This window comes from Micrasema longulum, unplaced genomic scaffold (assembly GCF_059751315.1).
Source record: "Micrasema longulum isolate JH-2025_06_02 unplaced genomic scaffold, ASM5975131v1 h1tg000026l, whole genome shotgun sequence".
Lineage (NCBI taxonomy): Eukaryota > Metazoa > Arthropoda > Insecta > Trichoptera > Brachycentridae > Micrasema > Micrasema longulum.
In genome coordinates this window covers 1,130,923-1,158,452 of record NW_028277233.1, presented here as the reverse complement: position 1 = coordinate 1,158,452, position 27,530 = coordinate 1,130,923, and the positions used below count along the sequence as shown (strand labels likewise).

Here is a 27,530-nt window from a genome sequence, read left to right as displayed (position 1 = left end):
ATCATTCACTATTCTGCCCATGTTTAAACATCCTTATTTCTCGAATCATTCCATTTACCTTCGCTCGTTTCAAAGAAAATTATCAACGTATTTAATTGTTTAGAACTAATTTTAATAAGAACCTAATTCACAAATCATGAAAAAACAAACTCGTATTTTCAACTGAAGAAGGTTTTCGTGTCATACATTTTTTTTATTTTTTTTTATACCACAATAGACCAGTAGGCCTGACTATAGTGTTAAATTACAGCACAAAATACCCAATTTCCCACATATTTAATTCTCCCAGAAAAAAAAACACATTTAATTTTTGCGTTCTCACCGGGAATCGAACCCTGAGTTTTCCGTGCGTAAGTCAAGCGTATTTGCCATTAAACCACGGAGGCCGCCCTCTCTAGGTGTTTAAACATAATGCTTTTTTACAAAAATTTGGACACATTTAAAACATTGTTATTAAAATAACTGATATGAAAAGTATAAATGCATACTAGAAAATCCTTGTTTCATTACGCCATTTCTCTGTAAGGGTAGGCAGAGAGGATATAACGCAATATCACTATATATTCGGATTAATCGGCACAAGCGCCGATTATTTCGGCTTTTGTCTTGGTCGTGCCATGTTTTTCTAGGTCTTTCACTATTTCTGCATCCATCAACATTCGCATGTCAATATTCTAAGTCGTTCTTTTGCTGTCCATTCGCCCTACATGTCCAAACCACCGAAGAGCTCCTTTCTTGATTTTGTCGATAATGCTTATCTCAGCCTTACATAATGTACGGATCTCTATATTTGTGCATCTATCGTACATAATTTTATCACACATTTGCCTGAGAGATCACATTTCGAAACTTTATAAACTCAATTATAAATAAGACACTGATAGGCCCACAAGCCCTGAAAATGCCTAGATTTCCATGTCCTTCTTATACATTGAAATATTTATTGATTAGAAAATTCATTATTTTCGTTTGTACATAAAATTGAGTAAAATTTCATAAATTTGTTGTCTTATTTTTTAGCCAATCAACAGGCTTCTGGAAGTCTTAATAGATTGGCCTTATTGACAGAAAACATATTGAATTAAACTTACATAACCAATCTAAAATCTTAACCAATAGTGGCAGATTTAAATTTCACGCCATTTATTAAGATTTGAATAAATTTGTATCCTTGAACTATGACTTGCATGTATTCAATGTTTTGATTTTTAAAAATACATTATTTTACTAAAGAACAATACGCTATTATTGTCAAAACGCAATACGCCTGAATGTTTACGATGTTTTTTAGGAAAACAATAGGTGTCTAATATCAAAAGTAATAAGTAATTGTAAAGTTATATTAGTTTTAAAGATGTTATGAACTTACTTAATAAGATTTTTTTTAAAGTTTCAATATTGTATAATCTTGAGAAATTCAGTCACTGATATTGCATTCAACACTAAAATACGTATTTTTAAAATTCAAAGTATTTTTTTATTAAATAGTATGACAGTTGTTAGAACATTTCTTTATAATAAAAATATTAAATTGTACATAAATGCATTTCGGATAATGAACAAATTAAAAATCTAACAATTTTTATTGTTTGGATTTCAATTTTCGTAAAAAATTTAAATAAAGTTGCTATTGGTGTTCACTTATTGTTAGGTCATTTACAAGTTGACGCAAGTATTTTGTTTTTTTTTAGGAAAAAAATCGTTTTTGTTTATCTTGGAAATGGGATGTTCGATCACTTATTTTGGTTAATTACCTTTATGAGTCCAATTACCATTGTTGCAAAGTCCAAGAACAATGGCGCGTGATAACTACTTTTAACGACAGTGTGGATATCTGTTGAAGATATCCCATCTTTCCTGCATTCTGCTTCAAGATTATGGCGTTGTAAACTGAAAAATGGGCACTGAAATAACAGATGTACGATACTTTTTTTTGAGTTTTTAAGTTTTTTGTTTTAAAAAATATGTTTTTCTGAAAAAGCTTCATTATAAAATAATGTGTGTATTTTGTGGTTTAAAGTAGATCAGCGTTTCTGGATCAACTTTATTACATGGATATAAAGGTGATCAGTCCTACACTTTAGGTTTCAGTCTAGGGACAGTGAAATATTGGAGTGTAAAAGCACGTTTCTTACACGTATTTTATATGGCACCTTGCGCTTAGAAATAAATATTATAAATGATTTTTTTTCTCAATACCTTTTCAATTCGACCTACGAAAACGTTTTAAACATTAATCACGACCAACTACGTCATAATGAATGTAACAAAAAACTGTTTTTGTTCAAAAATCGTTGAATTATTAGACTGTTTTTTTTGTTTCTAATGCATATATATTTTTTATTCACCAAAAGCATACAAAAATAAAAGAAAATAGAAACCCGCTAAGCCACAAGACCAGCTTATCAGAAGTTTTTTTACACCGAGATAGTGGTAAAACTAGTTACATAAATTTAGATATGAGAAATTAAATAATATATAGATATTTTTTTTGGAGAGAACTAGAAGAAGACATTATAGAAAGTAGTTATATATCGTTGGTAAAATTAAGTGTAATAAATTTTGTAAACAATATTAAATTAATAACAAAAATATATTAAAATATATGTTACAAAAATTAATACGAAAATCGCTTGTAAAAAAACAAAGAAAAAAAGCTAAATGTATGAGAATGTCTCTAAAAGAGAAAGTAATATAGTAATACAAGGCATGCATGTTAGTCGATTATGTTTTTTTCTTTAATGTGCGGTCAATGCTTTTTTTAAAAATGTGTTTAGGTATTTTAATGAAAATTTTCGGAATTATATAATTTTTGGCAGTATTTGTTACTAAAATTTGGAACTGACAAGCCTTCATTTTGTACAAGTCTTGTATTTTTTACACGTAAACACATTATTTTATTGTTACATTCTCTGACCGATATTTTGTAACAAATTTGAGCCATAAAATAGCATTTACGGACAGGCATCCATGCTTTTTGAAGAGTTCAGATAAATCTTCTTTACCAATTCGTGCGGATCTATTAATTAATTTAAAAGCCGAGTTTTGTACAAACTGGATTTTTCTAATATTGGTTTAACCCTTTGCTCCCCGACGGTACAAATAACTCATAAAACATCTCTTATATGAGAATGCGTTTGATGTAACTAATCATTGTCGATACATATTTGAACATTGTTGAGTGGTTTTAGCCATTTTTAAGTAATTGGTTAAAAAAATACTCCCGGGGATCAGTTTTGCGAGTTTTAAATCACTGCTTCTTTACAAACCTAAGTATGATAAATGTGAAAGCAAGTAAGTTATATATATAAAAAAAATGTCGTTTGATTATAATGCGGATTTTACATTTATTTTTGAATTTTTTTTCGTATTTGGAACAATAACAACTTTTTATATTGCAATTTTCAGACGGTACAAATTTGTAAGTTTTTTTAAAAATATGTTTTAAAAAAAAAAACAAGAGAAATATATTTATTTATTATTTTTTTTTCCATTATGAACAAAAATTTACGATGAAATAATGTGATCTCACTGGGGTTACGCGTGCCGAGGACACTTAACAATAAACTTTTTTTTTAAATATTTTTACATGTGAGAATAAACAAAAAAGACTTAATATTAGAGATACTTGACAAAATTTTCAGAAATTTTATATTTAATTTATGTACTCCTATATTATTTTTATTAAAACGAACAACTAAATAACAAAAACATAACATAAACCATACATTTGTAGAGCAGTTTATTCAATATTGGTTTGGGCGAATGAGACAATCCATTTTACTTCCACCCAGCTCCACTATTATTTTTTTTAAGCGTTTTTAAACATTTTCTCATTTCTAATTAATAAAGTTTTAATAGACAGTGAAAGCAGGTTACAGATTTTAATTGCGCAATACTCATAATCCCTTTGTCTGAAAGTGGTATAAGTATGTATTTGTTGTAGTTGTCTTTGTGTTGAAGAGCTAGTGATAGTATTATTTGTATGTGTTGTATTGTTGGGGTTATGTTTTGAATATAATTGTTTTCAAGCTATAAATAACATAATTAAAAAATTAAAAAGTTCAAATTTTTTACTAATTCTATGTTCAGGTATCAAAGCATTTACAAGAAAGGCTCAAATAATAAACAAAAATAATGTCATAATAATCAAATTGAATATCTACGCTTATCGGTTTTACTGGTATATTTTTAATTCTGGTCGCAAAATATGTATGTCCGACGCGATATTGTTGTAAAATACAAAAAGTTAATTTTTTACTTTTCTCAAGAATAATAAAAGCTTAAAAGCGAACCAACTGGCGCCACCGTGTTTTGACTGCAGTCACGTTTAAGTTTTGTTTCAATAACGCTAAGCTGTTTTATTTTTAAGGCATACTTTCTCTCGTTTCTTTTGTAAATTGGCTGAAATGTAACGGTAAAATATTTACGTGATTCTCTAAATATGAACCAAAACTAGTCCGGTGACAAAATAGAAACACAAAAATTGTTTCGAGCAGTTTGTGAGACATTCAGGAAGCATTATTATTATTTTATTTTATAACAGCTTAAGATGTAAAAGTTTATTTTTTTTAAATGCAAACTATTTTTTACAAACACAGTATGATATTTCCAAAAGTTACAGAACAAATTCTACAACAGTTTAAATACTTGACATCAATTCTCTGCGGGAAAAAAAAAATCAAAATAATTATTACGTCTTCAAAAATTACTACTTTGAGAAAAATAGTTTTAAAAATAAATAAAAACAAAAACAAAATTAAAACCTGTAAAAAAAATAAAGAAAAATATACATATACATATAATATAAATAAACAGAATCGGATTGTGCTCCCGTGGCTAGTGTCTCGGACTCACGGCTCAAAGGTCCGTGGTTTGAATTCCACTCTACCCCAACTTGATTATCATTTTCTAATAATGAGTTATTTACAACACGTTGAAAATGGCTCTCAAAAAAAAATATTTGGGTTAATCATAAAAACACAAATGTTAGAAAAAAATAAAAAGTTAAATAAATAAAACAGTTTTGAATAACGATAAAAAAAATACATACATATGGATGTTATTATTTGAAACTACTACAAACAAACAGACCATCACGCCGTTTCCCTGTAAGAGTAGGCAGAGAGAAAAGAACACCAGATCACTCTATTTTCGCATAGAGATCTCGCTTCCTCTACATTCATTCATCTTCTCATGCACACGCGCCGATTATTCCGAATTTTAACACGTCCATCTACAAGTATTTACTGGATTTGGTCATGGCATGCCTTTCTCGGTCTTCCTCTATTTCTGCATCCATCAACATTCGCATCGTTAATATTTTTAGCTGTTCTTTCGTTGTCCATTCGCTTTACATGTCCAAACCAGCGCAGAGCTCCTTTATTGATTTTGTCGATACTGCTTATCTCAGCGAATTTCAACTTTTTTATTTTTTTATTTATAAATCATACAACACAAAGTATTTTACAAGTATAATACGTTGAATTACATTCCCAGGAGTTACTCAATTCGAGACAAAAATAATATTAGCATTTAGAAAATAACAAAAATTGAGAACAACAAAGAAACAATGCAAGTTTAGCACCTTTATAACTAAATATACAACAACAATATATACGCCCACTATTAGGTACCCCAGATGTTTCTACCGAGATTTGTCTATGAAATGCTGTTCTTCTTTTTGAAAACATAAATTGCTGATTTTCTTGATTCCTCAATAACATTTAATCCTACACTACGGAGTTGTCTCAACGTAATGGAGTTAAAGTCCTCGTGTCAAGTTTTAGTTAATGTTAATACATTAATGAAATGATCCTTAAATATTCTAAAAAGGTCCTTTCATTTATTTTTTATTGAAAGAGCGCTCCATGAACCCAAATATAGTATTTGTGGTTTATAAGTATGCCTTTGCTTATAAGGAAGTTCAGTGTCTTTTTTTATTGGTTTTAATTGGTTTGACTATTAAACTAAGCCAAAAAGAAATATTTTTTCTACGTATCATATTATCAGCGCTATGATTTTTAAAAGTTTTTAAAAGTCAGAGGTTGTTATCTGTTTGTTCTTATTGGTTCGTTTAAGGTAAGTCAACCGGATATCCTTCATAGCTCTCACATCATTGGTTGGTTCATATGAACCAGTGACCGCACAATTTAATACTCTAATTATTACCGCGCGCAAAAAAACATTTTTTCTGTAATATATCTAATTTCCCGTAGGGCTGAAGTTCCTCATTGGTATTTTATAAATGATAGGTAAGTTGCTAAGATTTACAAACAGTTTTTTTCTGTGAAAGCTTTATCGTTATTGAAGATTTATACATATTTCTCAATAAAAAGTTAATTACCTCTTTATATCTTGAGTAATTTCTTTATTTCTATTTAATGGCCTTTTTTTATTTTTTATTTTATTAGTGTACACGGCACAAATGCATTTTTTTAACATAAACACAAATATATTTAACATATCAGTGTTCTATTACAAAATTATGAAATAACATAATAACAATTTATCTATACATATTACACATTGATTTTATAGATTGCACTATATAATAACTTTGCGATTTTTATACTTTACATACTTAGGTTAAATATATAAATAATAAAAATAAAGATAACGCGGTATGTTCAATAGCAAAAATCATCAATTATTGATTTGTTGATATTTTTGCAATGTATATTGAATGTCATAGGTAAAATACAAACTGTTTCGTGCTTAGATCTCAGAGGTTCACAACTGTTTTAAAAATAAAATTTAATAAATAATTAATAATAAACATTTTTCGTTAATATAGGTATAAATATGTATTTGACGTGTATTTATTTATACATTTCATTTTCTCTTTTTACAAATTCACATAATTACTTAAACATCAGTCAGAATACTGAACTATTTCTTTAATACCTAAAGTTTGAACTTGATTTAGCTTATGTGAAAAATGCCAATACAACTAATCTGGTTCCCTAGACTGTGCAATCTTAGAAAAGGTGAATTAATAGCATAATTAATAGCAGCAATATCTAACTGAAATGGCACATTATGTCTAGTTGTAGTCTTAACAGGTAATCGGAATTGAATCATGTTTAGTAAGTTAGAGTCCACCATTTATTATATTAAAGAGAAACATTAAATCTCTCAGTTTCCGTCTCCTGGATTAACTTTTTAAATCAAGTGTATTCATTAAGAAGTCTTTGTTTAAATATTCAATAGGAACAGATAGGTTGTAATTGAGGAAACATTAAGAAAAATCTGCACTTTCTCAAGTTTTAACGAGTGGACTCCATAAAATGGGCTCCAGATACCTGAATTGTATTCAAGTATTCTCCTAACAAGTGAAACATACAAAGTTTTGAAAGATAAAACTGATTTGTAATCTTTGACCGTTCATAAAATATATCATGACAATTTCATTGCTCTATTTGTAATCTTATTAGTATGAGGTTTAAATGATAGTTTTTGATCAAATACAATATCTAGATCCTTGATTTCAGATACCCTTAGTAAAACATGTTGATTTATACTATACTCATATAGTCGTCGTTTTTTCGTGCAAAAAGTTATGGTTTGACATTTGCCGATTTTTTTTTCTACCAATTAAACAAACGAGTTCCTTACTAAATTAAGGATATTCAGTTACAAAACGCCTAGTAATAGGAACGTTCAAATCTATCACTTTATGTAAATGATAGTAAAAGGTTTCTAACAATATATTAAGATCACCAGATGAATTCAAAAAAGTCCAACAAACTCTCAAAAAAAAAATTAATTAATTTTTATATAATCTGCTTTAACAAAATTCTAATTATTTCCTTGATTTTAAACCTTTTTTCAGTCACTCTACATACAATATATCATGGTGGATGAATTCGGATTCCAGAATTCGAAAATATTCAATCCAAAAGTCGATTGTTTCTTGATGAAAAAGATTGTCAATTTATCTTGATGAAGTTCTGTGATTTTTAAAAAATCTTTTGACATATTCGACACTTTTTTCCTATGAACATGTAAGTGCTTATTGTTTTTTGTGTGGTTTTATAATAATGTTATTTTTTCTTCTTGTTACAGATCAAATAGTACAGAAGGCTGTTGGATCGAATGTGAAAGACAAAGTATCGGATGGAAGTATAGTTTGTGTAAATATTAATTAATACTTAATACTTACGATTAAATTGTGTCGCTTTTATCAATACGTTAAGTAAATTTCCTTTAGAAGTACGAGTACTCACTATCGAATCAATACCGTCTTTTCGCTTAAATTAACTTGTATAATATAAATTATCTCGATATATCAATTATCAACTTATGACATAGTTGTAATATAAAAATATGACAATTTAGAAATAACCGTCCGATATTTGATTCCTAGGCGGTCAATTATTAAGATTTTCAACTTCAGCAAGACTGTCGAATTTTTAAAACGCAATAAAAAGCTTATGATTTTCGCGACGTATTGTTAGGTCGTAATACAAGATTGTCAGTAGTCGTTTGGGAGCAGGATCCCGTTCGGGATTCGTGGTAGGCGCGACATTTTATTAGAAAAAAAATTCAAGTGTAGGTGCCCGCGCTAGAAACGTGGGTGCCTGAAACTAGCCGTGGATATCAACGGCCAGGCAAGCAAGAGGGTGCAGATAGCGGCGGTCCAATCGGGAGCCAAGAGGTTGCGGTTGTCACCCGCCCCCGTCCCCACTCTCGCCCACACCCCCTCCCCCGACATGAGTGCCGGCATGGAGCTGGCGCTGTGCCAGAGCATGGATTCCGTCAACACGGCCACCACTGAGGAAGAGGTAAGAAACTTTTTTTTTCTCTACGCACTTATTTTTCAATAAATGTATTTTTATTATTTTAAACAGGTACCTACTATCAGAGTAATATTTCTCAAGAAAACTCCTTAAGCTCTATTGTATAGAATAAAAGCGTTCCAAATTTTTAGTTAAACATCAAACGTGTGATGAACGATTTCGGTTTGTGCTCGCAATTTTCAACGCAATTAGCTACGACCCGTTGTATTGCTGCACTTTGTTGCTAACTTCGTGGTCAATAATCATAGAATGGTTTTTCTCCGCAGGGCGACTCTATTAGGTTTTTACTTCAAGTACTCACTAAACTTTGTTAGACAAACGTAAATAAAACAGTAATATTTAACTTCATTAAACGATCTTTTTTCGGGGAATTTTTTTAATTTCAGTGCCAAATACGGAGTTTATTGGCACAAAATAATAATAGTACACACAGCAAAAAAATTATACGGATTAATGAGTGCCAAATTTTATTTTTCTTCAAATAATACAACTAATTAGAATCACATTAAGAACTTTCCTAAAGTTTAGTAAAGTTAATAGCACACTTAAATTAAAATTAAAATCGTCTTCTTTATTTTTGATTTCCTTAAAAAGATTTGGATATTTGGCAGTCCGGATGATTAGGGTTTGGATGAACGGAGTTTTGCTGTACTTGCAATACAAAAAAAAGTGTATGACATTTTTTTTGTTTCAAATACTTGGCATATATTTTTAAATTACCAATTGGTATAAATTTATTTAATGCTGTCAAAATGTAATCTTACAAGGGACGACACAGTGAAAAAAATTTGTAGGCACGATAAGGGCATAAATTGGTGATATATGTACAAATGCAAGACTTGAAAAACGATAGATTTTTTGTTTGTTTTATAGAAGAATGTTAAAGAAAATTTATGTTATATTTTTTACAGTTACCTTGTACTGAACCGAGGAAACTTATATTCAAAATATAATATTAATCAAATTTGAAGAGAGAGTAAATATCTCAAACTGAAGATAAAAAGCCGACGCAAAGTTATTTTTCATTTTTACATTCTTTATTAAATTACGTTCAATGATACAGATAGCACATCCTGAAAATTGAATTAAAAGAGCGAGGTATTCGTCCTGGAATTTCTTCAATATGATAGAAATATTATCCCTCCCATAATGAAAATTTGAAGGAAGGGAACATTTTGAAAGCGCTCGGGAATAATAAGATTTCTGGGTTTATCAAATGTAGCAATGTGATTAAAAATAATATTGGCTAAGTTTTTAATTACAGTGATAATAAAAAACCTTTGTCAAAAAATAAACTACTTTTTTGCCCTTAGGTTTTAAAAATTGTATCAGTAAAATACAAACAACAATTACGCTTTAAGGCATTGATACCGGCTTATCTATCAGCTTAAATTAAGTTATTTGTGAATTGCTTTAAGTTTTGTTGAGAAACAGTTTGAATTTAAGCCCAAGATTTTTTTAAAGAAATAACCCACTCACCTTTTATTTACATAAGAGGGTTGTCAGCATGTGAGAGGCATTGAAATAATCTATGAAAAATACACCACAACTTTCAGATAAATTAAAAAACATTTTTCATTGGATTTACATTATGAAATATTCATTAATTGATTTTAAAACCAAATTTATGGGTTAAAATATTGAAGATTGCTGATATTTGTCTTTTGTTTACTCATATTTAAATGAAAAATTTAAATCTTCTTGTATTTTTTCATATCCGATATATCACACTAATCGAAAAGTTTTTCTCACATGCATAATTTATCACGTTCGCACCTTTTTCATTAAATCCTCGATATCCAGTTTTTCGCTATCGGGTTGGCTAATTTTCCGGTCAGTTGATAGAATTTCCCACAAGAGATCTCTCCCTTTACCGAACCACCCTCTGTCCTTCCTGCCATTTCCCCCTCTCCGTAGCTGGAATGTGGCCAATAAAATATCAATATATTATCTTTCACGGCACAACTTGCCCAGAGAGTGGAGTACCCAACTCCCGCGTTATAAATCACAATAGTAGGAAAAATATTTTTCGAAATGTAGGCTTACTCGTACTCCCCGAAGCGCTATCTATTTCGAATTTTAGGAAAAGCCGTCTATGTTGAGTGAAATATTATTCCCCTCACTTTTATTTGATTCATTATAAGCTCCCACATCCGCGCCGATGAACCGATTTTTACTCAAATAGAATATAAAATTATCCGTCTGTAAAATGCCACGGTGATTTAAAAAGTTTGCGAACAAGAGACAATGAATGAAAACGTTCCGTTGCTTTATGTTTTGGTAAATGTAGGAAAACTAAAAGTCTCCTCGGTAATTAAATAAGTCTTCTTCCTGCGCCGATTACTGACTTTTAAATTTCTTTTTTATTTTTCCTCGTCCGCTCCTAAGGCGGGCATATGGACATCACCAGACGCCTCCTGGAGACCCTGTCCCCAGCCGGAACTCTCATCTTCTCCTACGTCAATCCTACGTCCCTCAGTTACACTGAATAAAGACAAAAGATCGTCACCGATGGCCTTCCAGGACGGCGGTAGCCGGCAGGAGTGAAAAAGAGGCAAATGTCTACTATCTTATTTTTTCTTTTCCATTTCCGGGTTTTCGCAAATATCAAAAACGACAAAGAATTATCTTCTTGCCATGTTTTAAACAATCACGATGTTTTTGTGTTTTAGTTTTCATTTTATGGCAACATGTACATGCACTAAAATTTTGTGCATCATATTAACCTGATAAATTTGCATAAAATAAAATAGATTTAAGTCTCCAAAAAACGTATTTTTTACATTTTATTTTGATTTGAGAAATTTAAATGTTTATCTTTAAATAACATAAACATAACTTACAATACATTATAATCAGTGATGAGAAATGAAAAATATTAATGTTTGCTTTAGAAGAATGTTTTGAAAAACAGTTATTCTTTTGCAGTGAGTCATCATTATTAATTTTCGTGTGTATTCTATTGGAATATTTATAAAATCAAATACTATAAAAAACAAAATGATTTATTCTATTTTCAATCTTGAAATAAACACGTTATAATATGTGCCTAATAATAACAATGTGCATATTTTCGTCAATTTTTAAAATTCAATGTAGATTTTTGGTAAGAATTTAATGGTACATTTGATGTTTCTTATTTCTCTTTCCCACTTCTAGCAGGTACTTTCTGTTGAGATGGATGTTTAAGCATTGTTTATTTAGGATATGTATACTGTCAATACAAATACAAAACAAAATTCGTTTGAAGGATTCCTTCATAATTTTCTATGTTTATCTTTGGCAAACTTCGCTTTTAATTTTAATGCTATTAATAACTAACAGTAAAGCAATGTACATGAAACTTTATATTAAAGTTTGAACTGTGGATAACCAAAGGAGTAATAAAACCAATCGTATTTTGCGCAGCGAAGCATGATCCCATATCGCCTTGCATAGTTTCAATATCACGATTTGTGTGGACAGATATTGAATTTTATATATCGTATCGAATTTCCGAACAAAACTACTAAGACAACTGTAAAATAATTTATTCAAGTACATATTTTTATTTGTTTTAAAGATCTTAAGTATCTGTACATAATAATTTACTTATATATATTTTTTTTCAATTAAACTTATCAATTTAATATAATACGAATATCTGAACTAAGATGGAGAATATTTTTTTCAATTTATGAAATTGAATATTGTGGTGACATTTTATTGACCAGTTTAAATAATTTTCAACGTTTGGTCATTTTTATCATCAATATTTCTTTAACTTTTGAAATTTAAAATAGAAACGAGTACTCGGTTGTGATTTTTTAATGTTTACCAACAAATATAAACCTAAAATTAAACAAAGGATAGATATTCAAATGCTGATTACATTGAGAAAAAAAAATACAGAGACAGATTCAAAATTATTTGGACAATGGTTTTAAAATACACAACGAGCTAGTTACCTGAAAAAATAAAAGAAATATACTAGTAGAACCTTTAAATATTCGTTTAAAAAACCTTATTTGAAAAGTTTTATGTTGAATTTGATGCAAATGAAACGTTCCAGTAAGTTCTTGAAATTTTATAAACTTAACGAATAAAAATTATAAATTGATTATTTTAAAAAGGTACATATTGCAGATAATAAAAAATTTACGTACCTACCAATTTTTACATCTGTTCCTCCTTAAAATAAATATATTTAAATCATGTAGACGTTAGCAAATATTTGAGCATTGGCAGCCTCTGTGGCGTAAAGGCTAAGTGCGTGGCCAAAGTGGCGAGCGTTTGCGTTGCGGCGCGGCGCGCGGGTCTCAGCGCGTGGCAGGTGTCCGCAAGCGAGCGCCGCGCTCGATTCACCACGCGGTTTGAGGGAAGTCTGACCAGTTTAAAAAAACTTTTTTATTTTTTATTTTTGAGTGGGAGTTGCATTTCCTATGTTATCATGTACAAGGTTTATATTTCGACGTTTAACTCATGCACAAAAGGTTTTGGGTTCGACTCCCGATGAGAGTGTTTTTTTCATCTCGTATGGATGTTTGTGTTATAATTCACCACATTAATAAGGTCTCCTGGTTGTTGCGGTGCAAAAAAACACCCACAGTAAAAATATTATCGATAAAAATATAACTCTTTAATTATGTTATACTTATTAACTTAAATTTATTTATTACATTTATTTTCCAATAAATTTTGGTGATTCAATTGGTTGATTTATTTTAAAAATAGCTTTTCGAATATCTGAAGAAGGTAGGGGTGTCAGGAGTGTAGAAGAGTCGAGGAGGTTGTGGGGGCGAAATCCTTTGTAGGAAACACTTTCAACTGACCGGAAAATTGGTCGAGGCTTGCGTTAAAAAATACATTTAACGATAGACACGAGTGGGTATTTCGGAAAATCTTTTATTGAAAAATAGCAAACAAATTTGTGTCCTTATTCAATTAAGGGTGGACATTTTTTCTTAAATTTTTATATACTTATTTTAGTTTTAACTCAATTATGGTAATAATTATTGTAATAAGTCATTTTTATTTTGAAAATATATGTAGATTCTTAGAATTTTAATTTGTATTCTAATTGTAAGAGCAAATAATATTTTATGTTTTTTTGATAAGTAATAAAGTATGTTTACTTTGTCATTATTATAGAATTGCGTTTTGATTAAATGCCTGCTATTATAGTGACACCTCGCTATCAAGTAGTGACATTTTAGATCAGTGTTGTTCAAAGTGTGTCGGAAAGAGTAGCGCTATGTCATATAGAATCCTTTCGCAACAATATTTTATAGAAATATGTATGAATTTCGCAGAAAACTAGAAATATTAAAAAATTGTCTTATAAACACTAAACACTGCAATGACAATCATGTCAAATTTTGACAATGTTTTGACTATGTCCAAATGCTGGCAGACTGGCTAGATTTTCTCCCTAGGGAGTTGTTCATATTTAAATTTGTTGCAACAGAGAGGAAAAACATTATTGAGAAGTGTATATGGGAGTCTAGGCATTTACAGGGCTTATGACCTGTCATTGTCTGGTTTAAGTGGCCACTTTGCACACTGTGTAACATTCACTACTCTGCCTATGTTTAAACATCCACATTTTCTCAACTCTTCCATCTGTTGACTTTTATTTCCATCTGTGTTGCAAGAAATTTAAAAATGAACAACTCCCTAGGGAGAAAATCCAGCCAGTCTGCAAGGATTCAGACATACTCAAAACATTGTTGAATCAACTACCTGGTACAAGAAGAAGTATTAGAAAATTTATTAAATTAAAATTGGATAATTGTTTTCAGGCGTTGCCTAGTGGGTGAATTGGTTCAGCCGGATGAATCTCGCCCACATGATAAAGGTTTCAGCTCTTTTACTCCACTAAAGTCAACAAATGGAAGTCAACATAGGCAGAATGGTGAATGATACACAGTGTGTAAAATGGCCACTTAAATCAGCCAATGACTGGTTATAAGTTCTGTAAATGCCTTGACTCCCATATTCCCTTCTCAAGAATGTTTTCCCTCTCTGTTGCAACAAATTTAAATTTGTAAATTTTTTTTAAAAGTCGTATTTAAAACATTTTAGCTGGGGTATTCCTGGTACCCCCCCCCCTCCTCAAGAACTCACGTATTTTGTTCACCTTCAGGCTCGGGAAGGTTGAACTTACTACTCAGTAGAATAAAATTGTTTATCAAAATAATAACTTGTATATCTTGTTAATTAGATAACATACGAGTTTATACTTTCACCAGGTCAATATGGTCGTGGAAAAAAGTTGATGTCCCCATACGTTTATTTTTTTTATTTTTTTATAGGGATATCAACAGTAATACATGTAACAGCAATACAACAAATAAAATTTACATAGAATAAAACCAATGACAGATATCCACAGAAATACATTAAATACACGTACAATACATACTAGTGTGTTTGTGTGAGCGTAAGTGAGTGAGAGGGTGGGTGAGTGGGTGTTATATTGGAATGAGGGTGGACATGTGTGTAAATATTGCACAAGTGTCAAGTGTCGAAAATATAAATATATACAAAATATTAAGAATTAGAGATAAAATATAATAAAATAAAATAAAATAAGATAAAATGAGACTATATTATTGAAACTAAGTAAAAGACAAAAAGTATGTTTTTAGACGCGCATTTTAAATGTTATTTTTTTACAATCAAATGGATCAATAAGGGGAATGTTCAAATTATATTGACTAGCAAAACGTATAAGTGGAGAGTTTTGGGCATAGTTCGTACGAACTGCTGGCACATGAAATAGAGAGCTTGACGTGTGACGGTATAGTCCTAATCGGAATAAAATATCCCGTGAAGTGGATTGTAATTTTAATTTGTATTAGTAATATTTTTAACAAGAAAAATTAACTTTCATATTTGTAAAATTACTAGATAGGTATAAATTGTGCAACATTTTTGTTTATCGTTGTCAAGGAAATGTAATTCAGTAATGTAAAATTATTGAAAACTGTTATTTTGAAAAAAAGTCTACATGAGTGAATAATTAGGCAAATAAGTTACTTCGTAAATATCTAAAAACTGGCCTTATTTTTTCAAATCAATAATTTCCAAATTGTCGTCGCGACGCAGCACGGCGTCCGGCGACCCTCCAACCCCCACCAGCGCTCCTCAAACTATGGCACAACCCCCGTCTAATGCCCCCAAACTGTGTCCTGCCCCCTGCGGAGATTGATTGCGGTGGTGTCACTCACCACTAATTAATGGTCACCAGAGGACTTATTTAAATAATCAATTACTTTTTTAACGAGCGAAAGTTCAGAAGGGATGAACGGACTACCCCTTCTGCTGTTGTGTACGTAATTTGTGAAATTAAGACGTATCTCGCTAAAATACGGCGAAATGATCATTTTTGTAAGAAAATTCTACCAAAATTTGTTGGATGTATAAAGAACTTTTTTATTTATTAATATACTTACACAAATGATAAATGTTTTTTTTTCTATTAAAATCTACTTGTATAACTTTTAATGTTATAACTTTCCAAAAAAGAGACTAGCTCTTGTGCTTATACGAAATTATACGAAATAACAAGAAAAACAGAAAATAATAATATAGTAATACGAATTGAAATGTGTCATTCGTATGAACTTCAAATAATTTATATAGATTTTCCGTATTTAATTTATTATTAAGTTTATTTCGAATTTCTTTGATAATTAATCTTTGTACTATTTTCATGCAGGCACGCCGAATATTCCTACTCCTGACATGCCCATCTTCAAGTGTTTGGCGGACTTGATTGTGCCATGTCTTTCTCGGTCTTCCTCATTTTCTGCATCCATCAAAATTTGCATCGTAGATCCTTTTAGCCGTTCTTTCGCTGTCCATTCGCTCTACATGTCCAAACCAACGCTGGACCCCTTTCGTGATTCTGTCGATAATGCAGGTCTCAGCCTTACACAGTTTACGGATCTCGACATTTGCGCACCTATCATACATCGTTTTACCACACATTCCTGAGAGATTGCATTTCAACAGCACTTAAACTACTTTCATCATTATTTTTCAATTCTATACTTCGCTCCCGTACATTAGAGTTGGCACTAGAACTCCATTGTGAACTGCTTGTTTTGCCTCCTACCATAAACATTTGTTTACCAAGGTAGATTTCAGTGCACCGTTCACCCTGTTTCCGGCACTCACCCTCCTTTCAAAATATTTCTTAGTCTTTCCATCCCTATTTAACATACTTCCCAGAACACAAATTCTTCTATATGATTTAGAATATTTGTTTGACCAAACAATAATAAAGATAAACCTACTGACGTAATACATTAAAACAACAATACTAAATAATTTCAAAGCCGTTTACTATTTATAGGTACAAACATGGTACAACGAATACATTTTCTGTAAAATTACTTATTGCCTTAATGGGGGCTTGTTTGAAAGTAATGAATTTTGATTAAGGGAGATTTATATTAGCCGGAAACTTTTCCAAAACTCTGCCCGAAAAACCTTGAAAAACATTATTTTTTCCCATTAACGCACATGTTATTCTTTACGATTCGTGGTGAGGTTATTTTCGCTAAATAGTGGCTTTATCAGATAATAGTCCGCGGTCGCAATTACGCGCACGCGCGTTCAAATAATGGTTTTATTTATTAGGACATAAAATATTTTATACATTGTTAGTTATCTTTTGCAGCTAAGGGTGAAGTAAATCAATATTTATCTGAGTGGGAAGCGATTGCCTGTACTTTACCATGGGTCTAGATAAATATTTATGCGTTCATTATTTAGTTGATCGACCATCGTTAACCTTGGTATAAATAGTGAAAAACTCCCTTAATATTAATCATTCGTCCATCAAAATATTGTTTTCGTAAATTCAAATGGAAAAAAGGTTTATTCAAACATAAAATTTGTTTATGTATTTATTATTATTATTCTTATTTTAAAAATACTTGTTTATAACTAATTTTCATATTATAAAATATGTTACTGTTATATCTAATTATGAAATCGGATAGTGGTTATATTATAAATGGCGTATTATTATAGTTAACAGCATATTATATGTCAAATTTTATTACGTGGTGAAAAGTTTATTTGTTTGAAGGTTTTGTATGATTTTATTGTGTATGTTTAAAAAGTATATTTCTTCTTATTATTAATAAAAATAGTTACATAGAATGTCCAGGCACCGTGGCGCAGTTAGTTAGACGGCCAACCGTGAAACTGGCGTCGCGGGTTCGTTTCTCGCTAGTCAAAAAAAAAATCTTTTTCTCAATTGGTCTGGGTGTTGTCGTGTATTTTTTATTACCTCATTTTATATCCACTTTATCTCACCTGCATCTCACAAGCCTCAAAATAGAGGCTTGGCGAGTTAATCCTTTAAAAAAAAAAATATCATGCGTGTTTTTTTTTCTATTGCAATATACTTTTGTATTATATTTAGTTAATTTAAATCAGCAATATTCCAAAAAAGAGACTAGTTCTTATGCTTAGAAAGTGACTTGCTCGTACACTGTTTTAGTTATTAAGTAATTTGAAGTTATATAATTTCAAACACACTGGAGAAAAAAAAAACAAATTTTGGAAATTCTTGTAATCATGAACAGACCATAGTTCATTTCAACCAAATCGGGAATTGAACCCGAAACCTCTTACATGTTAGGCTAAAACGCTATCCATTAAATCACGAGGTTGACAAACTGTAATTATCGTCGATACCTAAATACTAAATTAATTAATAAAATAGGACTTATTATTAATATTTAAAGCATTAACTTTGTGGTAAAAAATTCTACTAAATGTTATTAAAAATTTGTATATAACCACTTACTGACTTTTGCCTGTCCACCGGTTTCAAGACGTACCCGTCTCTTCGACAGGACACCAATTAAACGTTTTCATGTTTGTCCGAATAAGTGCATGCGTTGTCCTGAAGAAGAGACAGGTATGTCTCTAAACCGGAAAACATAGAAAAGTCGGTAAGTGGTTATATACAAATATTTAATAACATTTACTAAAATAGGACTTCTTCATCAGTTTCAGCAAATTCAATGTAATTATTGAATTTCTAAGAAGAATTATTTAATTTTACATCGTTATAATTTTATCGGTGCTTTATAATCAATAATATTGTAATCAGGTGAAAAATCTGCATAATGACCTTTAAAGTTTAATGACAAAAAAGGGGACACATCGTCATTATAACTTGTCAAGGGCACCGAGTAAAAAGTGTCTACTGGAATATTATAATCTCTTCGTGCTGAAAACAATGACTTTTTTGTGTTCTACCACTCGGTTGCTATGCGTTCAGTTCAATTGTATTTTTGGAGAGATAACATATTGATTGTAGAGGGTGTATTGTTATTACGCTTATACGTATATCTATAATGTAATTACAAGGAAAATCCAGTCGAAAAAACAAAAAAAATAGTTTAATAATTTCAGTTGCGTTTTGTTTAAAACGTTTTCATTGACATATATAAATATATGTATCTATTCGTCGCCGACAAATAGTAAAATCAACCATTCAACATAGCGGCTAGGCTGTTCATTAAATGTCGGCATTCAACTGAATGACTAGTCCGTTTGTTGATAAGCGTTTAACGTAATGGTTAAACGTCGCTTAGCCTCTTTATTTTGATTACAACCCTGATAATCGTTCTATTATATGATGGGTGTTAAAATGTTGTTAAAATAAGTCGGCTTTGTGGTGTAATGGTCACCGCATTTGCCTATTATGCGAGAGGTCTCGGGTTTGATTCCTGACAGGGGTAATGTGAAATATTTATTTAATAGGGTGTTTTAACTCTTAAATATTTCACAGCCTCTGGACTGGAACCTGCGTTAGACTGATTATATTATCTTCATGTTACAAAAAATTATCAAGATACGCTGCGATTGGTGCACCAATGCAGTGCCCTATGCACCGTTAGTTGCGGGTAGGGAATAATGATGATGAAATAATAAAGGAGAATTAATTATTTAGTAATCAATTTTTTTCATTCAATTTTGCTTTTTTTTTGTTGTAAAAAACGTAACCTATATATTTTGCCAGTAAATTCGTTACAAAATCTTTAGTAAAATATTCTTAAAATTTGAATTTCACTTGTAAAATGTTATTTTTGTAGCATGCGGTACGCGCTGTCAACGTTTTTCGAAATCATTTTTCATTACAGAAAAAATACAAAAGCCCGCTGTATATGGTAGTTGCGTGCGTCCATGTAAATGTGCTCCATATGTCTTCATGTTTTACATACAGTGTGCGTGTGGAAGTAGCGCACACAAAGGTAGACTATACGTATACAATGTAATCTACTAAAACTCCGGTAGGTACGAAAAAATCAATAATTCTACCAAAACACGGCAAGTGGATTATGCTTATTTGCCTCTGAATATATCAGTTAGGAAAATGTGTTTCGTGTTCTTAATATTACGCCATCTAATTAATATTCGTTTTCACATCGAAAAGTATACTAGTTAAAAGGTAATTACTCGTACAACAACGAACGATTCGCTATAATGTATTATATCCGATAATAGTTTTATCTGTCTTAAATTGTTTACGTTCTTTTTATTTCTTTATTTACGGATATTGTTCTTTTTTTCAATTTATACGGATGAATATAACAATATTAGAATAATGATGTAATAACTTATATTTACATATTATTAATTTAAAAAATACTTAGTACACTTCCACTTATTTATTTTGACCAATTAGCGCTTTCTCCCTCTAATGGGCATCTTCAGACTGGTGAATATTATACAGTGTAAGGATAATTTATATAAAACTAAATATTATCTCAAGTGAAGGTAGATTTTAAAAAAAAGTTGAAAAAGATACAAAACGCATATTTCAATGGAACAGAGTGATATTGCGTTTTATTGCGTAAATATTTAGTTTTATATAAATTATTCTTACACTGTATAATATTTACCAGTCTGAAGATGCCCATTAGAGGGAGAAAGCGCAAATTGGTCAAAATAAATAAGTGGAAGTGTACGAAGTATTTTTTAAATTAATAACTTATATGTAATCATAAGTTATTACATCATTACAATGGAATTCCATTAAGAATTGTCAATAAATAATTTCAATGAAAAAATATTAGATTAGTTTAAAACATTTTAAAATAAGGAAAGAAGCATCGACAAGCATGAGGGACATCAAGACAAGATTAGTGCTCGTTTAAATCGTTGTAAACCCAAACCAAAAAAATTGAGATCTTGTCTTGAGTTAACAATACGACAAAGACGGGTCGGGTCGTTGGAAAATTAAGGCCATATTTTGTTCTATGCTGATCGATGAACAGTATTTGATTGTTTCTGAACCAATGAGTCGGAATATAGAATTTTACCTGTCCTAGTAACGATGGCACATCGGTTATACGTATACATATATTTATAGTTGTTTTGAACTAAAAACTGACAAACGAGCATATAGGTAATATAATTGACAATTTATTAGTATTTTAACAAAATATGATTACATCGACCGAAATTAAGGTTCGAAGGTAAATTGTTGAAATATGAGTATCTAATAATAATTCAAAATCTTTACCAACCCTAATGTATACAATGTTATAAATACAAAAAAAATGAAATAACGGTATACACTCATTAGGGCTTGAAGATGCCAATGCCAGATTACAGAGAGCTCTTTCGGACAGCCTTTCTCATTCGGCAACGAGCAATTTTTCCTTATGTCCTCAGATGCGGTGGGCAAGCTGTATTTATGCACAAATTATTTGCTCTACAAATATAAATTATACGCTTAGCTAACAGTTGACAGGAAATGGAAAAATAAAATGCTACGGAAAAATGATTGAAAAATATGGGCTCTATTGTATATTGGCGCAGTTTTCTCTCGTGATTAAAATAATGTATTTGAAAACGATTTTCAATTTAAAATATAGCATGGCGTGATACTGAGCTATTTAAATATGTATTTTAAAAGCATTCGTGGAATGGCTAAAGCCACGAACAATGGCGATTTTACAAAGGAGTAGGTAAATAAAATCGAACATTAAACCTGCCCTTTGCAATGTATTGAAATATGAAATATTATAAACTATTGAGCTAAAGCAGCGTACAAAATGTTATGATCAAATCGATAATAGGTTAATTAACCAATATTCATAAGAAAAATGTATTTTACTTCTTGTTGCGTATGATTATTAATGTAAAGTAGTTCTTCCATTTACATTACATGTTAATTAAATAAGTGTTTATGTAATAGCAGGAAATTAAATAAAGGTTCATATTTTATACTAAGTGATTTTCGATACAATGATCTCCAAAATAATAAATAAATAAATCACAATAATTAAACTTAATTTATCTCGGCCTATTAAATTTGATTTCCCCTTTTTGCCATGAATATATATATATTTATACAGCCTGTAACTGGGAGGGTGGATCATCGGTAGCAGAGCGATGGAAGACCTCAATGCTTATCGATTTAACCCCCTTGTATGTTCGCGATATTAGGTCGTTTAAAAGTTATTAGGATTTTTAAGAAATTTTAGTAAAAAAACGATTTTAGGCTGGACGCCCCAAGTGTAGCCAAACTATTAAGACTGCAAAAGTATTTTTTTTTACGAGTAGCTCAATAGTAGGTCCTAAATTAAAAGTACAAAGAAATGTAGTTTTATTTTTATTTTTTAAAGTAAATGCTTAAAATGGGCTTCATTATTCGCTGTGCATAGACTGCACCTTTTAATAAAATTTATCTTGAGCCTACGGAATGCATCTTTCTTTTCTTTTATTTTCATTTGGGCTTGGTTTAGTTTTTGCTTTAGTTGTTCGATGGTGAAATATTCCGATGTTTTTTTATTTTTTATTTCATTATATTTTTTTCTTTTTTTACAATATGCATAAGAGGTAAAACAGAGTATTCAAAAAAAATAAATTACATAGCCATGAAATACATAATTATATATGTATATAAAGCTAGGCGTTTACAGGACGTTTAGGCCCAAGAACGTTCAATACCCCTTTTGTTATTTGTAAATGGGAAATGCAGTATTATTGACCTGGCTTATAATGTACAAGGTTTGTATTTCACAAGTGGATTTTTTTTTGGCTATCTATATCTAAGAATGAAATTTTAGCTGTGGACCTTTAAAAGAACTTCTCCGCATTTGCTTAATGAAAAGAAAACCACTGAAAACTCATTAAAGAGATGCCGGACTATTGATAGACATCAGTAGGTCTTCCGTTTCTCACCGACGCTTCTGCATTGCGCCTCCAGGTTATGACTTTCAATGCTGAAAATGGAGCAATGCATTGACAGGTGGGAACGTCTTAAAAGGTTTTATCATCACATAGACAACAGTTGATTTCGGAAAGTTTAAAATGGTGCAGGTAGCTCATAAATCCGCCATGGTCCGTGAGAATTTGTGTGTGTGCGAAGCCCATATGTTGCATTTTCCTGAAATCAAAGGCATCAAAATTAGAAAGAAAGAGCATTTTCGTTTTCTGTCCTGTGATTTCTTTCAAATAACGTTCATTCCAAAATTGCAAAGTCCCGTTTCTAATTTTTCTTTTGGGAAAACTATGAAGAAATTTGGCAAAATCGGTCAAAAAGTTGTCATTTTAAGCGTAGCATCCCGAGCCTTTTCATATGCTCTTTCATTACCTAGAATTCCGTTATGTCTTCTTACTACTACTACTATTACTACCGTCACGCCATTTCCCCGTAGGAGTAGGCAGAGAGAATGGACCGCCACACACGTCTATCCTGGCATACATTCCTAGCTTTTTCCACAATAATACATCTTGTCATACATGCCTTTTGATTCTGTCTGCTTTTGACATGACCAGACTTAAGATTTTGGTTTATCTGATCATGCCACGTCTTCCTTGGTTGTCCTCGTCTCACGTTGCTGTTCATTTTCTTCGCCGTATAAACTTGTTTTACCATTTTTTCGTCGTTCATTTGTTGTACGTGACCAAACCATCTCAGAGACCCTTTCTTAATCTTATCAATTGTACTTGACTCAGATTTACACTCATGTCTGATTTCATCATTCGTAACCCTGTCATTCATTGATTTCCCACACATTCGTCTAAGAGATCGCATTTCAACCGCGTTCACTCAGCTTTCCTCCTTCCTCTTCCAGTTCCATGTTTCACTTCCATACATAAGTGTTGGGACTAAAACTCCGTTGTGCACTGCCAGTTTAGTTTCGATTGACATATTTTTATTATAAATTATTGTGTTTAGTGCTCTGTTCATTTTGTTGCCCGCATTCACCCTTCTTTCAACATCTTTTTTTACTCTTCCATCTCTTGTAAACATGCTTCCCAGATACACAAATTCTCCTACTTGCTCGAGACATTCGTTGTTAACATTTATTATGCAGTCAGTAACCTCACGATCCCTTTCAAATACCATCACTTTTGCCTTACTTTTGTTCATCGCCAATTCGCTATCCAGGCACACATCATACATTCTAGATAATATTTGCTGCAAATCATCCTTGTTGCTTGCTAACAGAACTGCATCATCAGCATACAACAAGCAGCTTACTGAAAAATTATCAATTTTTGCTCCAATACTCATACATTCTATCACTTTCATACAATTGCCCTCTTATCCATATAATATACATATTTTGACATCTTATTTGTAATTAAAGAACTTAAGAATGGATTTCCATTTTAAAAGTGTTAACCAAACGTTCATAACTCCTGTAGTTTGGTTGGTTTGACCAAAGTGGCCCATAAAGCGTAAAACCAACATTAAACATAAATAATCGCGTTATGCTGCAATTGAAGTACTAACACAGTGCTCTATGCACCACCGAGTGCGTATTTGGAAACGATGAAAATGATTGAAAGCCTAGTCATCTATAATTCACCTTTCCATCACCATTAAAACATTTGTAAATGGAGATAATTAATTTTCAACATGTCAAACACAACACATTTCAAAATACGAGTAGGTATACTGACGAGTTCATAGAGGATTGTTTATTTTAGTATAGAGTTTCTAGACTGTTTTGTGTTTCTTTGTAAACAATATTAGCTCACTGTAAACAGAATAATATTCTTCATATTGTAAAAATGTTGGCTTTTTGGATTTCTTAAAAAGTAATCTAATCGAAATACCCTTTTCCTATGAATAATAAATAAAACTTCCTTATTTTGTTGGTGTTCAATAATGCCCTGGAAAATATTTACATTACCCAAAAATATATTAAAAATTGAAAATAAATATTTGGTTAGGTTTAGTTATCGAGTATCAAGTATATTTTTTTATAAAGGAAAATATTATTAAAAGATAACGATACATTTTTCTATCCTACTCAAAAGTAATCGACGTAAACATACACTAATTACTTTAAAAAAAATTTGCTTACAACTTAATAAAATTTTAAGGCTTTTACTTCTTCGTTCTTATTTTTAATTCTTATTCTTATTCAGTCCTTCTTTTCAAGCTCATATAATGTCATTGAGACAGCGGGAGCTCTATGTCCTGTAGTAAACCAACATAGGCTAATAATGATTATGATAGTGTTCATGCGGCTTGACTGTGGAATCATCCACTATCAAAGCTGTTTCTACAATTTTCTCTCATTAATATTTTGTGAATAGGATAGGACTTACGAATAATAATAGTAATATTTAGCTGATTTATATTGCGCCATTTTTGTGAAAAATCACCTCAAGAACGCTTTACAATTTTACACGTTAACATACATTCTAACTAGGCTAAAGTTAAAACGGCTATCTTCAATTATAGTACCGAGATTAGAACACGGCTACCGACAGCAAACAAATGTTATTATGGCGTGTTTAAACATCTGGGATCCAAATTGATCACTAGAAAAACTAAGACCATTATTTACAAAACTTTTCTCAGACCGGTCGTTGCGTATGGTGCTGAATGCTGGGTTATCAACAAAAGAGATGAAAATATGGTATTCGTATTTGAAAGAAAAATATTGAAGAAGATATTTGGTGCTGTCAACCAAAACGGAGTGTGGAGAAGATAGTTTAATCGTAAATTAGAGGCACTGTATGGTGAACTCAACATTGCACTATTCATCAAAATAAGAAGATTACAATGGTTGGGCAATGTGCACAGAATAAATAATAACCGTAACCCAAAAATATTATTTATACCACTCCGGAAGGCAGACGAAGCAGAGGCAGGTCAAAATTAAGATGGCTGGATAATGTGGAAAGTGACATTAGAGCGATTGTCCTGACGAACTGGAGAAGAGCCCCAAGGTGCATGGACGAATGAAGACAAATTCTGAAGGAGGCCAGGGCCAAAAACGGGCTGTAGCGCAACTGATGATGATGATCTTCATCGATGTATACTGAGACAGTATAAACTAATATCTAGAAAGTGTGTATATTTGTATGAAAATTCAAAGTATTTTCGTCGGTAACCGGTAATTGAACATGTTAATAAAAAAATAAATGTAAACATGCTGTATGTTTCATACAGAAAACTCAATTTTACTTTGCAGATAAAATTAAAGATAAGTTTTGACTTCCCATCAAAATACGTACCTTGATTTAAAATTGAAAGTGTGACCAAAGAAGTGAGATTTTAGTTTAAATCTGAACTAACTAGGGCTGTTAATAATTTGCATGCAAATACAATAAATCTAATAACGACGAGTGTCTTTCAGATAATGAAGACAAGTAAGGCAATTAACGCAATAATTGCTAAAGCTAATTCGAAATATTTTGAGCGAAAAAGTGCGTAAAATTATTATGTTATTTATAGATATATTCAAATTTCCTTTTTATTTAATGTCATTCTACAAAGTAAACGCCCAAACACTATACATTTCCGGAATTAAAATGGGTAAAGAAAAGGAATTCAAAGGGTTGTTCTTGAAACAGCAGCACATACGTTCTCGTTATAAACTCAATATCGGTGTACTTTCCTCATAACTCGCATTCTTGAATGAAAATTTCACCCAACGAAATGCCAAAAGGTTTAATACGTTGAATAACAAGTACTAATATACGAGCTGTAACCAAATACGTATAATTTATTACATTATACTCTATCTCACTTGTACGTAAGATTACCAATGAATAAATATGGACGTGCATAATGCTAACCTTTCCCTAACTGTCCTAAAAACATCCGCGCGTTACGGTGCTATCGAGTCCTACACATGCAAAAAAATTGAGATTTTAAATCGTAAAAGTGTAATATTATCGGCAATTGCTTCAATTATTTAAATTTGAAGTCAAAAGTGATGATATTTTCAATCTAATTGCTAAAAACATGAAAAAAAACATAAGTTCATGCTCTCAGTGCGCGCAAAAAAACCGCCTCGAACGAAATCCGGCAAGTTAATTACGCAGCTAACGGGCGTCTGGGAGAAGTACAAGAAACTTGTGACGCTGTTTGCACGTGTGATCCATAAAAATTGTCTCTTTCGCTCCCAAATATATTCGTATTATCGAGAGTGAGGCGTAAAGAATGTGCGAGACAAGTACATATTAGGATTACTCTTTTACTACGAACGCAACATAAGACCCATTGGCGAACTTTTTATTGTATTGGTGATATCTTCGATTTCTGATAAAACGCTTTTTATGTTCCCATTTAATAAAAAAATATAATTACTGATACGTAAATGTATAACAAAGGAATACCAAAAATCTCAACCCATAATTTATTATATTTATGGAGATATTAAAGTTATTAAATGCAATGTGTACTGGCTACCCATCAGCGGGAAAGGGAAAGTTAAATAAATGAATACGTGAAAT

The 27,530-nt window shown here is 31.2% G+C and overlaps 1 protein-coding gene across 3 annotated transcripts in view; it reads left to right on the top strand.

The window, feature by feature from the left end:
• The window catches only part of cpo (RNA-binding protein), a 545,686-nt gene that overhangs the window by 80,068 nt on the left and 438,088 nt on the right, over positions 1-27,530 (top strand). For all 3 annotated transcript variants that reach the window (XM_088223884.1, XM_088223900.1, XM_088223892.1), the window contains exon 2: positions 8,068-8,786. In XM_088223884.1, the coding sequence (XP_088080010.1) occupies positions 8,715-8,786 (72 nt within the window). In that variant the 5' untranslated portion in view covers positions 8,068-8,714. The remainder of the gene's footprint in view (positions 1-8,067; positions 8,787-27,530) is intronic.